Here is a 14,850-nt window from a genome sequence, read left to right as displayed (position 1 = left end):
TGGAAAGTGGGAGACACAAAACCATGCGTATTTATTGTATTTAATTTATCCTTTGGCTGTTCTGTTTCTCCCTACCCTTTAAATTACTAGCCTAAGCAGTTTGAGAGCACTGATGTCTTGAAAACAGTTGGTTCAAGTAACAGGGTTAGGAATTGGCTGAGAATATTGTCACTGAAAAATTCTGTTCTCTAGGATAATTTGTTCCTGTTCCATTGCTTCAATCCATGATGCTCCAACTTCTTTGGCTTCATAAACAGAGAATTGCTTCATTTTCCATCTGTTCTGGTGAAAGGACAGTTAAAAAGGAGAAGAAAACACAAGATGACTGGACTTTTCTTAAATTCGTACGATCAATAGTGATGGTTAATACTATCCCAGAGCGGGGTGAAAAACTGATGCTACTCCCGTCAATGGATCCTGAAGAGCTAGTGGGAAGGGACATTTTAATAGGACAAGTGAAATATTTGGGAAGTTTCATTCTCAGCTTTGGATGACTTAAATTTATTAATTTTTCAAATTTATCCAGATGTTTGAGAGATTATCATCTTCCAAAAAAACATTTTGGATTATATGTGCATTTTTTATGTAAAATACTTGAAAAAACAAATGTTTTCTACATAAAGTACATGATCAGAATTTCTTTTCAAAAATCAGATCCTGAAAATAGAAAACTACTATAAAAGGCAATTCTAGTAACTAGGTTTGCCACATAAATGTTTATTTGCAGTTAGTGTGACGTTTCCTCCCAATCATCTTTGGTGTGAAGTTCAATTTTAATGCTGCAAATACCTCATTATTTACAGTACTAAAGACAAATTTATATTTACTTCCTTGGGCAATAGCCACAAGTTAAGACCAAGTTTACCAGATGATAGGATTCCAGATGCCAGAAGGAGGAAGTCACTAGGTAAGATCTTTCTGGTGGAAAAAGTATCCACATAAAATACTTCTATTTTAAATAATGTTGAAAATGTGTAGTTAAAGATCTGCTTTCACTGTCTGTCTTTAACAGAGCACTAGAAACTATTTTATTAAAAAAAAAGTTCCCTATCTTAGAGTAACAGTACTTCTGGTTCTTAAGATTTGGTGAGTTTCTGTGCTGAGAAAAAAAAAAAAAGTAGTTTCACACTTGAGCTCTGCAAGCAGCAGCAGAGGCAGGAAGATGTAATCACGGATGTGGGTTCCAGCAAGCTGCTGCACAGGAGAACTGCGCTGGCAGCAGAACTCTCCACGATGAATCCAGAAGAACAAATTGTAACGTGGCTTATTTCATTAGGAGTTTTAAATTCCCCTAAGAAAATAGTGGATGATCCGGAGGAGTTCCTGAAAACTTCTCTGAAAGATGGAACTGTGCTTTGTAAACTCATTAACCGACTTCTTCCGGGATCTGCAGAAAAGGTAACTCTCTTAAGATGTATTTTGCTAGCCTGAAACAGAGGACTGCTCAGTAAAATACTGCCCTGGTCATCCTGAGGTATGCTTTTCTTTGGTAAATAAGATGGGCGAGGGGAACAAGATGAGCAAGGAGTATCAGATGAATGCTTCACATTTCAGTTACTACTTGCATCTAATTGAGGGCAAAGTACGATTGTAGCTTTAGTTCTTTGATTTTGTCTCTACCGCCAGAAAAAAACCCCAAAAGGTTGCAGTTGGCCGAGTTACGCGTGTTCGTTCAGTGGCAGGAAGTACCGGGCCTACCAGAGATCAAAATACCTTGGTTTTGAATAGAAGGATATGCAGTTTGTCTGTATTTGCATAAATACCATTAATTACAACTGTAAATATATTCACTCTTTCAGAACTCTTACTGTAAAATACTTTGTTAGTCAGCAATACACTAGAGAAGCGGATTAGGTTAGGAATAAATAAATCTTGCATCCATGCCATTCTGAGCTGTCCCAAGGCCAGCAAATCCATTGGTATTGAAGCCATTTAAGCCATGTGAGTACCTCCTACTTCGGTTTTACGAGGCGTATATTCAGACAGTCCAAAAGTGTGGTAAGTAACTGCAAGAGAAAAAAAGGGAAGGAGTCCAATGAGATACAGGAAATGGCAACACAGAAGAGAAGCTGTTAAATTAAAAAAACAACAGGTTCTCCACCCTGTAAAATGGGAGCCTTTATTTATTAGGTGAAAATCAGTTTTGCTAGCTCCTTATCTTTTGCTTATACGTGATGGCTGGGGGCAGCGTGTTCTTAAAGGTCATCGATTTCCCACTGTCACTTAGGGCACTGTCATATGTTGACATTCAAAACAAGATGCTGACCATTTCGATGTATGCATCACTTCCTCCAGTGGCTCGCTCTTCCTGCTTCGACAGCTTGCCTGCCACCCCCATCCGCCCCCTTAAGAAGCTTCCCTAATTCAGTATAAAACGCACATGTCAATATTCATGCAGGCCTTCTGAATAGAGGCTATACGGAAGGCAATGCAATGATCTCAGTGGATTTTCTTTCTTTAGTATTGCCTGGAGCCTAAAAATGAAGCTGATTGCATCAGTAATATTCAAGAGTTCTTGAAAGGCTGTGCACTCCTTAAAGTGGAGGTAAGTCAACTTGGATCCTTTCATTTATTGTCTTAACGTGCTTGTTTAATCAGCCTTCTGAAAGGAAGCCAGATACCGGAGGGATGAAATCGGTAGTCGTTCCTCATCTTTTGTATTAGTAACATAAATTAGAACATGGGTAATTTAATATTCTGTCTGGAGAATCTGGAAACGGAATGTATTGACTGTGAGCTTAACAGATTCCTTCTCGTCTTTCGAGACGAACGTAACTGGTCAGGTAGAAATACGTGCAGCAGTAACAGGAGGTCTGTCTAAACAGAGTTAAGCAGTGCGGACCTGTTTACATCTTTTTTTCATTATTAGAAGGGATTGCAGGTTTTAGCCTTGCTTTAAGATGAAGGTGAAATATTCTTAATACTGCAGTATTTTTCATCCCCTTGCAACTGTTGCGTGAGATTCTGCCAAACACATAATATTAAATTGATCCTTACACGTAAAAATAACCCTAATGAAGACAAAAGATGCCTTTTCAGTGGCTATTCCTGATCCTATCTATATGCTGATTCTTATGCTTAAGCATAGCTCCTATCTGCAAGATCAGAGTCTAAATGAATCACTTAAGAATTCAGCTAATTTTGCCATCAAATTTTTTACTAAGTGCATATGGATTTAAAATGCAAAGACTTTTGTATCACACTTAAATTGCTACAGTAAAAAAGAAACCTGTAACTAAGAGCCGTCACTGTCTCGTTTGAAATATGTTCAACATTGTGGAAAAAAGTATATTGTGAAGACAAATTCTGCCAGAAGCAGGGACAGCATCCTTGGGCTTTACACAGAATATTCATGCACCACAGTGAGAAAAGTCCAACCCATGGTAGCTCTGTTCCTGCGCTTTTCCTTTGAAGGTCTAAACAAGCAAAGAGCCTTTCTTCTCTTCAGAGCTTTTGAGCTAACCAGCATGAAAATTTGCTCATTCCAGAACTGTTTCACTAGCCTGTTGTTTCCCAGTAATGCATTTCTCCGAGCCTCCTGCAGCAGCCCAGTTTTAAGAGCAGCTATATATAGAATCACTGAAGGCCTATCGCATCAGAAATCAGTTGTTGCCAGTCTTCTGGTACTGACCATGTGATGCCCTTGTTTTTCAGAGAGATTACATTTCTATTTGAAAACTAATCATAATGGTTGTGGCGGAAAATATTTAAAAATAGGAGTCTTAAACGGCTAAAAGATAGGACAAGGGAACAGTCCTCAACTGTTGTGCTTTAACATGTCATAGTTTTGAAAGCCAGTTCTGCAATATTGCAGTCACACTCCAAAATTTTCAGATACTACGAACCAGCAACATTGTGTGTCCAGGTCTGGGTGTCACTCTGATCCTCCCTGTGCCTTTTCTTCCTTGGTTTTAATTTAAGAAAAGCTTTCTGACTGCTTTCTTCTGATTTATAACCCCCTTAATCTTTGAAATATTCTGACCCTTTAGTAACTTGCCTAGTGCTCATGTGGTTGTCCCTGTCTTGGTTGCTGTGAAAGGAGACCTCAAAAGCTGAATAAAAGCTCAAATCTCTCAAGCTCGAGTTTGAATTTTGCAGTGAAATGAAAATGATTTCTTACTTTTTTCCAAAATATTGTCATATTAGAACGTCAGGTGAAGACAGGAATTTTATTTCTTCCTGGCTCCTTTCTGTAGCCTCAGGCAGAGGAATGCTCGAGGTAGGACAGCTGAGATGGTGGACAAGACAAGGCACAAGTCAGAGTGCTTGTGCTTCCCTCTGGCTCTTCTTCCCCTGCATTGCCAGCTTTTCCGAGTGCTCTGAAGGTGAAGCCAGAGGAGACGTGAAAACCCTCTGCCATCTGTTCCTTCTAAACGCTGCCCTGTTTGGGCCCTCTTGGCAAAGAGACTGTAAGAAGCATGCCTATAGGTGGTTCTCCTTCGCGTCTGATGCTTAGTTTGCCTTGGGAAGGGCCGCTGCCCTTCAGAGGGGGTTTCTCTGCAGCACATTTACTCTGAAAGCATGTTTGAGCATCAGAACAGGCAGGGAACCTTCTGGTTCCGAGATCCGTCGGCAAGGAAGTTGCAGTGATCTAGTGTTATGTCTAAGGAAGATGAGCATAGGATAGAAAATCTCTTCTGCTCCAGTGACCTAGCTTGAGAAAGGAGCAACATCAGGAAAGCTCTTGGCTTAATAGGATTGAATTCTCTTGACTGCCATCCTGCTGCTTACCCAGACTTTGGATTTGACAATAAAACCCTAGAGGTTCTGTCAAATTCCGCCATTCTCCAAATGGCACAGAGAACTCTTGTTCCTCATATATGAAGAAGTAGCCCCGGACTGGATCTGAGCCACTTCTCCTGTCTTGAGACTGGCAAGTGCATGTTAAGGTCAGAGATTCTGTTCCTGTTGCAGATGTGAGCAAAAGAGGATGTTCTGAGGAAATTCAGAGCTCAGAAATTCTACTCTGGATACTGACTCGTATGAAAGGCCTCATCCTGGGAAATCTCAAGCATGAGAAACTTCGTATATATGACATTAGCATCCCACTCTAGCATCCGATGACTTCCTTGTACTTTGCCAAAGCAGTGTCCACCCTCATACCATGCCTTAAATTTGGTTTTGTTTCTGTTGTAGACGTTTGTATAGCTGCCATTTGGAGCTGAATACATCACTGAGCATTGCTAGCATGCAGGGAAGGTGATCAGTGTGGAAGGTAGGGTTTCCAACAGTATTCGTCTGAAACCCGAGTCCCACCTTGCACTGAACGGATACTGCTTGCCAATGCCTTCCAGTGGGAGGGCATGCGAAGAGGTTGCTCCTGCAGAGCTACACATACGCACTTCCCTCCCACCCTTCTTTGTTGTCCTGGTAACTCAATCTTAGGAAGTGGAAGAAAGACACAGCAAGGCAAACAGCACCTTCTCCCGTTTTACAGGAACAGCAAAAGATTTGGACGTAGCGGAAGGGAGGGAGAAGGACGCTGTGACCTTCCCACTTTGAGGTGGCTCTGTTAAGTTGCAGCAGGTCTACAGGCTGGTGGTGTGAGCTGGAAGAGTCCATCTCATTGCAGGGTATAAATAACCAAACTCTTTCCCAGCTTCAGCCCGGGACTGAAGCCTGCAAAGATTTGCTGCTGCAAATGTGTTAGTCCTAAAAAAGAAGGTAAGCAAGGGAATCAACACCTTCTTCTAACTAGACAAGTGCTGCAATTAGGTGAAACAATGAGACTGTGTCTAAAATTTCCTGACTGCTTTTCAGTGCTAGAATTTGATCCAAGTCATACAAATGTCTATCGGCCCAGCTCTGCTGAGACGGAGGACTGGGCAGAGGATGTGGGCACCTCTTTGGAGCTTAACTGTCCTTAGGGGATTCTTTGGTGGTTTGGACTGAGGAACAGTGCAGATAACCTGGCTGTGCTTCATTTAGACTGTGGCTTCAACCTCTGAGCTGCGTATACGACCCAAGATCTGGTCCAGTGAGTGAGTAGTGCTAAGGCAGTGACAGCTGGATGCAAGCGGGTCGAGGTGGAAAGTAGAAGGCAAAGAGGCTCAGGCCTGGTGGCCAGGTGGAGTCTAGTTTAGAAGATACAGGGAAAAGATCATGAGGAATGAGAAAAATCAGGTAGAAAGCTCCTGGCTTAGCTTGTTCTTGAGGGCGCAAATGGGAACTCAGTCTTTGCTTTTGCTGTTGACACCACCCACTGTGCATACAATAACAGCAGCTCAATAGCTGAGCATCATTTACTGCTGAAGAAGCACAAGACTTTCATTCAGCAGCAGCATTTTATTCCTAATATGACCACAAAGCTTCTGGCACGGGCCTGAATTTTGTGAACTAAGAATGGTATCTGCAAGATAAATCAATAGCTGGATTAAACCTGACTGTCCAGAACAATCATAGAGCGTGCAGCGTGTCGTTGCCACCGTGGGCAGAACTGAAGCTATTTCTGCAGTTGGAGGTGCTTGCAAGCTTCAGCAATCTGTCTGTACTTGGACGGAGGTCTTGGGAAGGCAGATGAAAAATCATCACCCCCTTGGCTCCCCATCCCTATGCTCCCAAAGCCTGCTCTGCTTTGGCTTCCCTCCTGGTTTCCTAGCTGGGTAATATCAAAAGCGAAAGCGCCAGGCCAGCACCCACCAGTGCAAGCGCCAGGGAATGGGTATGTCTGAACTCAGTGACCCAGCGTCCCAGAGACCTCTGGCTCACAGGTGCGTGGGGTGCCTCTGACACCCCTGTGTCCCTGCATGGGGTCGGGCTTCACCCTGGATGTCAGCCAGTACAGTGCTTCGTTCCCTTTCCACGCTGCAGCCTGCTGTTGCACTGAAGCGTCCGGGGATTTTCACGCTCCCCACAGGCGAGTGTTCCCTGAACAGATGGGCACACGCAGCAGAGGCGCCGTACTCGCCACGGCGGGGACGTGCTGTCCCCGAGAACTCACTGCCTCGACTCAGCTGTGCCTCGTCTGCAGGCCCTTCTGCAGCATTTCTCAGTGGTGCAAAAACGCTGTCATTACCATTCCAATAGCCCAGATTTTCCTTTCTTTTCTTACCCTTTTCCGCCTCATTTTTCCTCTTCTTTTCCCTTTCTCTTTTTTCCCTTTCTCTTTTTTCCCTTTCTCTTTTTTCCCTTTCTCTTTTTTCCCTTTCTCTTTTTTCCCTTTCTCTTTTTCCCTTTCTCTTTTTTCCCTTTCTCTTTTTTCCCTTTCTCTTTTTTCCCTTTCTCTTTTTTCCCTCTTTTTCCCTTTCTCTTTTTCCCTTTCTCTTTTTCCCTTTCTCTTTTTCCCTTTCTCTTTTTCCCTTTCTCTTTTTTCCCTTTCCTTTTCCCTTTCCTTTTCCCTTTCCTTTTCCCTTTCCTTTTCCCTTTCCTTTTCCCTTTCCTTTTCCCTTTCCTTTTCCCTTTCCTTTTCCCTTTCCTTTTCTTTTCCCTTTTCCTTTCCTTTTTCCCTTTTCCTTTTTTCCCTTTTTTCCTTTTTTCTTTTCCCCCCTTTTTATTTTTTTTTCTTTTTTCCTTTCCCCCCTTCCCTCCCTTTCTCCCTCCCCTTCCCCCTCTTTCCTGACCTACTTTTTCCCTTTTCCTAAGCCCTCTTCCCTCCCTCCTTCTCCCCCTCCCCTCCCATCTCCCTCCCCCCTTGCTGTCCCCCTCTCCCTCCCGCCCCCCCGGGCCGCCCCGCGCCTCCCGCCCGCGGCCGGCGGAGGGAGCTGCGGCCGCAGCGCCCGCAGCCAGCGGCGGGGCGGAGCGGGGCGGCGGCGCCGCCTGTCACTTCCCCTTCCCCTTCCCCTTCCTTCCTTCCCCTTCCCTTCCCCGCGCCGCGATCCGGCTCCGGGTCAGAGCCGCAGCGGCCGCCCCGCAGCACCGCCCGCCGCCGCCATGCCCCGGGGCTGCGCGCCCGCCCGCCCGCCGCCGTGAGTAGCCACCGGGCGGGCACCGGCACCGGGCGGGCCCCGCCGCCTGCGCGGCCCCGGCCCCGCCGCTGTCAGCGAGCGCTCCCCGCGGGTGTCCCCCGCCGGCCCTCGGGGGTGTCGCCGGGCAGCACCCACGGGTGTCCCCCCCCCGGGCAGCTCCCCGGGGGTCCCCGCTGAGGTTGCCCGCGGCGGAGCGCGGCTCCCTGCCGCCCGGGAAGCCGCCGGGGCGGGCCGGGGGTGGCGGCGGCGCGGCAGCGGCGCGGAGGGGAGCGGGGCCGGCTCGGCGGGCGGGGAGGGCGCTGCCCCGCCGCCTGCCTGGCTCCGTCTCGCCGGGTTTCGCCGAGCCGGCGGGTCCGGCCGCTCCCGCGGAGGGCGGCGAGGGGCGCGGCTGGAAGGGAGCCGCCGCGCTTAGCGAGCGCCCGAAACGCCGGCACCGCCGGCAGCCGGAGCGGGCGTGGGGCGACCTGGCGCCAGCCCTCGCCCTCGGGTTTGGATGAAGGGTCGCGGTCGCCGGGCTTTGGGCTTTGCACCCAGCGTGCGGTTCGCCGGGGTTCTGCCTAACCGTGCAAACAGTTCGTGCAGATAAACCAGCTCGGGCTCCAAACACAAGCCGGCTTCCCCTAACTTTTCTGCACCCCCCCATCCCGGTACTGGGATTTTGGGTGCTAGTGACTCGCTAGATGCACCTGGGTGTGATTTTTCGTCCTTCCCGAAAAGCCGGGTGGGTGCTCCTCTGGTCGCTGCCCTGCCAGCACCGGCCCCTCCTCACCCTCCCGCTGCCTTTGGGGGACCGGCGGTGCGGCACTGCGGGTTCTCGCCCTCCCGGGGAGCCGCCCGAGCCAGCAGCCGGAGGGTCTCACCCAGGGGAGCTGCAGTCTGTCGTTCTGAAAGTCGGAAAAGCGTTTTAATGGAGATCCTCAGATGACAGCCGTAGATTTAAGCGGGGTTGTACTTGCATCCACCAGATCTTGCATGAGCTAAGAGCAAAAAAGCCTTTCTCCCCTCTGTTCTAGCCTTGCAGCTTGTCGTTTAGTTAGGAATGGAATTATGGATGGATTGTGCTGGAAAAAGTAATTTTTAGCTCATAAACGAGGACTTTTCTGTATGATGAATTTATTCTGGAGCAAGCTGCAGGGTGTATTTACATTACAGTAGCTGATCCAGAGGAGTTTTCCCCATAGCCATTGTTCCACAGTGGCTATTCCAGACAATTTCTCCATGAAGAAAAGTCCTAAAAATTATTGCTTGCTTTTGCGCTAGAATTTTTTTGCATATCCCTCCCACCACCATTTTCCTCTGGACTTTGTCAGCCTGATGACTCGGAGCTTACAGCATTATTCTGTGCATTGAAGGATCAGGGATGTATTTTACTACTTTGGTCCTTTAAAAAAAAAAAAAAAAGATGCCATTCATTCACGGCAGGACTTGTTTTTCTGGACTTACTGAAGTGGAAGAAAAAGGGTATGACTGAGAAAATGACACACCAGAGAGATGCACGCAAACATCCCAGCCTCGCTGTTTACTTTCCTGTTCCGCTTGGCAGGAGGGTGAAGGCACGTTGCTGTAACCTTGCATCCTCCGGCGGCTGCCAACAGGGTCAGTGCACACCCGGGCTCTCCGTTACCGTCTCCCTTTCCACGGAGACGCTAACGTCGCTGCTTAGGGCTGGAGGCGATGCTCAGATAGCCCTGGCTGCGATTGCAAGGCAGGAAAACTAGTTCACGCGCCAGTTGGCAGAGGGGATGGGGTCCGCCGGGTCCCAAGGAGCAAACCCAAGCAAGCGCGGGCGACAGATCAGTTTGGAAACAGCCCGAGGTAGGTGAGGACATCCCGGAAATGTGCAGTGGTAGATGCGATCGGAGCTGCGGAGCTACTGATTTTAGTATTTGTAGCGATGGCAGGCTGTTCCCCCTCTGAGCATGGATTAAATTTCTTTAGGGTAAAGCCTTTTGGCCAGTATTGAGTGGCTGAGTCAATTTTTAAATATATTCTCAACAAAGAGCAGCCTTTGTACTGCCCGTGTTGGACTTTGTTGCTGCGCTGATGTGTCTGTCAGAGATGCTGCGAGCATCCAGGGCTGCGGAAGAGGCCGGTCCCCTCCCTATTTGACATATGCCAGGCGTACTCGAGGAGCTATATGTGGAAAGTAAGCAAGGGCCATTTTAGAGGGCAGTACTACCCTAAAGGTAATTAAGGCTCATGTACTTACTTAGCAGGATACACCCTTTAGTGCGTTGGAAGTGTTTGTAAGTAGATGGTGTCTGCCAGGAGAGCTTTAAAATCATCTTTCCTGTTCGTCGGATTTGCGGATCTGTGGTGTCCATCTGCAAGACGACGTGTGTTTGGGGATTAGCAGCTGGTGCCTTGGTGGTACCAATAACGGGGGCTTCTTGTGTCGCTTATCTTTGCTTCGTTAATGGTGGGATTTGTACAGTCTGTATGAACTTGAGGGCATTTGTCAGGTGTTAGAGGGGATTGCAGTGTTCTGGAAGCTCAAATTGCCCCCCATTGTGCTGGTGGTGATTTCTGAAGGGCTGGGTGTACAAGGTCCAGGTTACCAGTCATAGAAAATAAGCCCTCGCTAGCCATGTATATCTGTTTTGCCGTTGAGGCTTAGCAACACAAAATTCTTCAGAGTGGAATTTTTGCACATAAAATAACTGGGTTTGGCTTCCTGTAAAAAAAATGTAAATGTATTACATATTGCCATATTGCGATAGCAGAAAATTCTGTGTGTTTGTTTCTTCTGCTGTGGAAAATACGCATGTGTATATATACATATATATGTACAGCCTCGATCTCTTCAGCATTCGATAACAAAAATAGCAGCAAAATCTTTCCTTCCCTCGAGGCAAGCAATAACCTTCTCCGTGATTTTCCGAGGAGTCCCTTCTCTGCAGACAGCACCGATTTCTTCCTTCCCTGTCCCCAGTGTTATGCTCCAAATGCTGGTGGGTCCCCCTGCCCTTCCCACGCTGCCTGCCAGCAGTGCCCCAGGAATTCCCTCACTATAAAGGAAATGGGACTTGTCAGCCCTGAATAAACACCCTCCCCCTGCGGAGCCATAGGGGCTGCTTAACCCTCAGTGCCACCCTCTAGCAACGTGGGCCGCCCAGGTGGCCGCAGTGAGATGTTTCGGGCTCAACTGACCCAAGTTCCTCTTTCGCAGGTGTTTGATCCACATGATTTGTACACCGGAGAACAGTTCTCCAAGGTCCTGAGTACATTAACAGCTGTAAATAAAGCTACCGAAGGTAAGAAAAAAGGGTTTTTTTCTGTCGTCTTTCCAAATTCTGTCTCGTATGTATGTTGGGGTGGGGGTTGTTTTTTTGGTGGTTCCTGGTTTGTGATGATTTCTGGAGGCTTGGCAAGTTGTGCTGCCAGCACCGATGCCTGATGCTGGACGGGGGGATCGACATTTCATGCTTCTGCCGACTCCGGGTTTAGATGTGGCATTTCAGAGTTGCTGTATGCGCTTTGCAGAGCTTGATTATCGCTTTACACTAAGGAACCTCTGCTCAGTTTTGACAGTACTAAGGGACCTCAAATTAGGTCATCCTAAAGGAGCCTCGATGTAAATGAGCATGCACCTCCCAAAGTGCAAATACCAGATTTTAAAGAGCGTGTTTTAAAGCCAAAGAGAAAAATAGATCCGTCTCCGTAATATCTTTACCGAATGTCAAAACAAATGTTGTTGCTAGATGCTCAGTCAATAGAATTGATGTTTCTCTCGCTCCTCTCCCTGGGTCCATGGAGTAGGCTCCCGGATTTGGGAGTCAAGCTGATGGCTTGTCCTGCCTCCCTGGGCGCAGGAGCAGGCTGCTAAAGCAGAGCAAATCAGCTTCTCTTGTTTCCGTCCCAAATATGTAGCTGTTCCCTACGGGCCGCTTTAAACTGATATTCAGTGGCATAGGCTGTGAAAGGCAAAGTTCAACGGGGAGGACGATGACAGCGTGGTGCTCTGGGGAGGGGTGAGAGGACCAGGGTCTCTTTGCTGAGGGGCTGAGGAGCAGGTCTGTGCTGAGCTGGAAGGAGTTTGCAGCGTGGAAAGTGTTTATGGCCCCCTGTCATGCAAGCAGATTTGCACAGAGAGTCCTGTGCTCCCACCAAAGTCCCAGCGCCAGGAGGAGAGTTTGATTTCTCTGTTGCAGATTACGTTTTAGGCAATTAAAAGGAGAAAAATTCAAACCCCAAACCCACGATTTTCCTTTCATGGGAAGGTTTTTCTTTTGGCTTACTGTGGTTTGCCTAGATTTGGTTTGCAGTGGTTTTCTCAGTTGTTTCATTTCTCTTTCAACTGAGTTTTTGCTTTGGGGTTTTCTTCTGCTAGTACAGAAGCTGCGCGGGTACTCAGTGAACCAACCTCATTGCTGGGACTGGACCCTCTCCTCCCTATTTCCTCTTTTCTGTTCTGTTCTGATGCAAGGCTTTATAAAATCGTATATGTAAAAATACATATTTATACGTTATATAAACTATTGTATATTGTATTACAATGTATATATTATATAAACAGCAATATATAAAAAATATATAAAATCTATGATAATAATATATATATATGTACACACACTCATACGTGCGGGTGTATGTATGTATAATGCTGCTCCGAAGAAACTCAGGTTCTCAGACTGCCTTTCTGCAGCCAGCACTCAGCTCTGCCGCCAGCTTGCTCCCTAGAAGTCGGTGATGGTAATTCAGGATCAGTACCTCTCCTTACAGCCTCTTACCGCTCCATTAAATGCCAGCACCCAGTGACCCCGTGTAGAAAGCTCTTGCAGTTCAATATGATGGGGGATAGAAAACGCAGGTTACCTAGACTGGGAGTAGCCTTTGCAAATGCTGTCATTATGATTGACATCAGCTTCGTTATTCCAAAAGCAGAGAGTGAGAAACTTTGCTGCCTCTGTGCTGGCCCATTGCTGGACCGGCGGGGTGCGATGGGGTGCGTGCCGGTGGGGCGGCGAGGCTGCAGTGCCGGTGTCACAGCACTCCCCTAATTTACAGCCCCAACTCGGTTCTTGCAGCCGCCCGTGTGCCAGCTCAGTCCATGCAGTCACTGGGTGAGGCTCGGGACGGGGCTTTGCTGTGGAATAGTTTCTATCACACGTTACCAACAGGGCTGTAGGGAAGCTGGAATCCTCTTGGTTTCACGGGAAACATCTGTTTGAACATATGCTTTCTCTGTTTAAATGTTAAAAAGTGCAATGGCTGCGATATAATTAGCTGCTCAGGCAGAGAGCACCCTTGGGAAAAGTACAGGGTAAAATAAATACATGTCTAAAACGTTTGCTTTTTGGTGGCTTGGCCAAGTTCCTGAGAAGCAAGAGCCTGTGTCCTACAAACCGCCACTGCAGATGGTCCGGTTTGTCCATCTTGCCAGAGGCCAAGGGCTGAATGGAGCAGCAGGACAAGCCTGGTACCAGCTACTGCAGTTCCTGCTATGGCCAGGGCTCCGGCACGCCTGCACGTCCCAACACCCGCAGAGCTGCTGCATCCCAACACCCTTGTCAGAGGCGGAGGGAAGTAGGTGACAGCTAAGGAAACGCCGTGGGAATGTGTTTCTGAGCATCCATTCGAACTCCAAATCCTTGTGTCTTCGTGGATCTTGTTATGCAAATAACTAGAAGCATCCTTTGTAGCGGATAAACTCGGAGTTCAGCAGCTGTCCATCAAATAACAGCAATACAGAGCTTGATGCTTTTATCTGAAAGAGAGGGCAAGGGAGGAAAACCAGCTGTGCTGGATCAGGCGAGGCTCATCTGCCAAAAATACTGTAGGAATGTGAGCAGAAAACCCAGCTATTTTACCCATAGTTTAAGCAACATATGGCAGCAGTGTTCCATGCTGGACCAGGCATAAAATAGGCTGCTGTCATGATGCAATATAAATGATACGCTTCCCTGCCAAACTGTCAAAGTCAGTTTTACATTTGTTTCTAGGTTGCTGCAGATATTTATAAAAGCTTTGGAAGATTGGGAGGGGCAGGGAGAAGCATAAAATCTACAGTAACCGAGTCATTTCCGTGGGACTGTTGCTGGTGGCTTGAATAAGCGGAGAAGTCTGGACTCGCGGTTTATGCCCTCCCTTTTTAGGAGGAATCAGGGGAAGAACATCTCACGCTGGCAGCCAGCCACCCCTTCTGGCCCGTGAGTCGCCAGGAGCAGCCGAAACCGCTCCTGCTCAAATATCAGGATGCCTCAGAGAAAAAAAAAAAAAAAAACATTCCGTGTTTGCAAAGTGGGTTTTCTAAGCAGAGGGGTTTTGCTGTTGCTGCAGCCCGGGGAGCTGGGAATTCACCATGCGGTCATCAGGCAGTTGTGTAACGAGCAGGGCAAGAGAAAAAACTGACTCACTGACAGCACACGAGATTTAATGTGAATGTTGTCCATCGCTGGAGCACGGACCGGGCGGAGCGGTGCGTGGGTGTGGTACGGTTGGGGGTTTGTGAGGCAGCGGCGCCTGGAAGTTGTAGTCACGGACATGGTCCCCATTGTGCAAGGCGCTGGAGAAAGACAAAGCAAGTCCATTCTCCAAGAGCTCACAGTTTGTGTTGCTCCAGGTCCAGTCTAAGGATGAGGTTTTTTTCTATTGAAACAAAAATTCTCTGGGGAGAATAAAAGCCCAGCTAAGTTCCTGTAACTCCCACCAAACTTCCCCTTCGGAATGATCTTTCCATGTTGACATTCAGATTGGAGGAGAGTGGGGGAACAGCAGCCTTAGAGTTTGTGTTTTCTGATTCCTGCATGCACTTGGTGGCTTGATCACCCCCTCCTCTTGCAGTGTTTTCAAATAAGAGCTCCAAACGTTATCCAGGGGACTTGCACACCCAGCACAGTGATGCCTGCAGACTGCTCTTCTCTGTGCCCCATTTGAGGTCCATGGCCATGCTAGGTCACACTATGGGTGGAAAACAGCAGCTCTGGAATACAGAAATGTTCTTAAA

The 14,850-nt window shown here is 47.6% G+C and overlaps 1 protein-coding gene across 5 annotated transcripts in view; it reads left to right on the top strand.

The window, feature by feature from the left end:
• Positions 1 to 14,850, top strand: part of ARHGEF6 (Rac/Cdc42 guanine nucleotide exchange factor 6) — a 42,412-nt gene continuing 27,562 nt past the window's right edge. For all 5 annotated transcript variants that reach the window (XM_075720893.1, XM_075720894.1, XM_075720892.1 and 2 more), the window contains exons 1-3: positions 1 to 1,398; positions 2,462 to 2,545; positions 11,074 to 11,158. In XM_075720893.1, the coding sequence (XP_075577008.1) occupies positions 1,234 to 1,398; positions 2,462 to 2,545; positions 11,074 to 11,158 (334 nt within the window). In that variant the 5' untranslated portion in view covers positions 1 to 1,233. The remainder of the gene's footprint in view (positions 1,399 to 2,461; positions 2,546 to 11,073; positions 11,159 to 14,850) is intronic.

The sequence above is a fragment of the Pelecanus crispus genome, chromosome 13, assembly GCF_030463565.1.
Source record: "Pelecanus crispus isolate bPelCri1 chromosome 13, bPelCri1.pri, whole genome shotgun sequence".
In the NCBI taxonomy this organism is placed as follows: Eukaryota; Metazoa; Chordata; class Aves; order Pelecaniformes; family Pelecanidae; genus Pelecanus; species Pelecanus crispus.
Note: the sequence above shows the minus strand (reverse complement) of the source record. Positions and strands in the feature narration are given on the sequence as shown.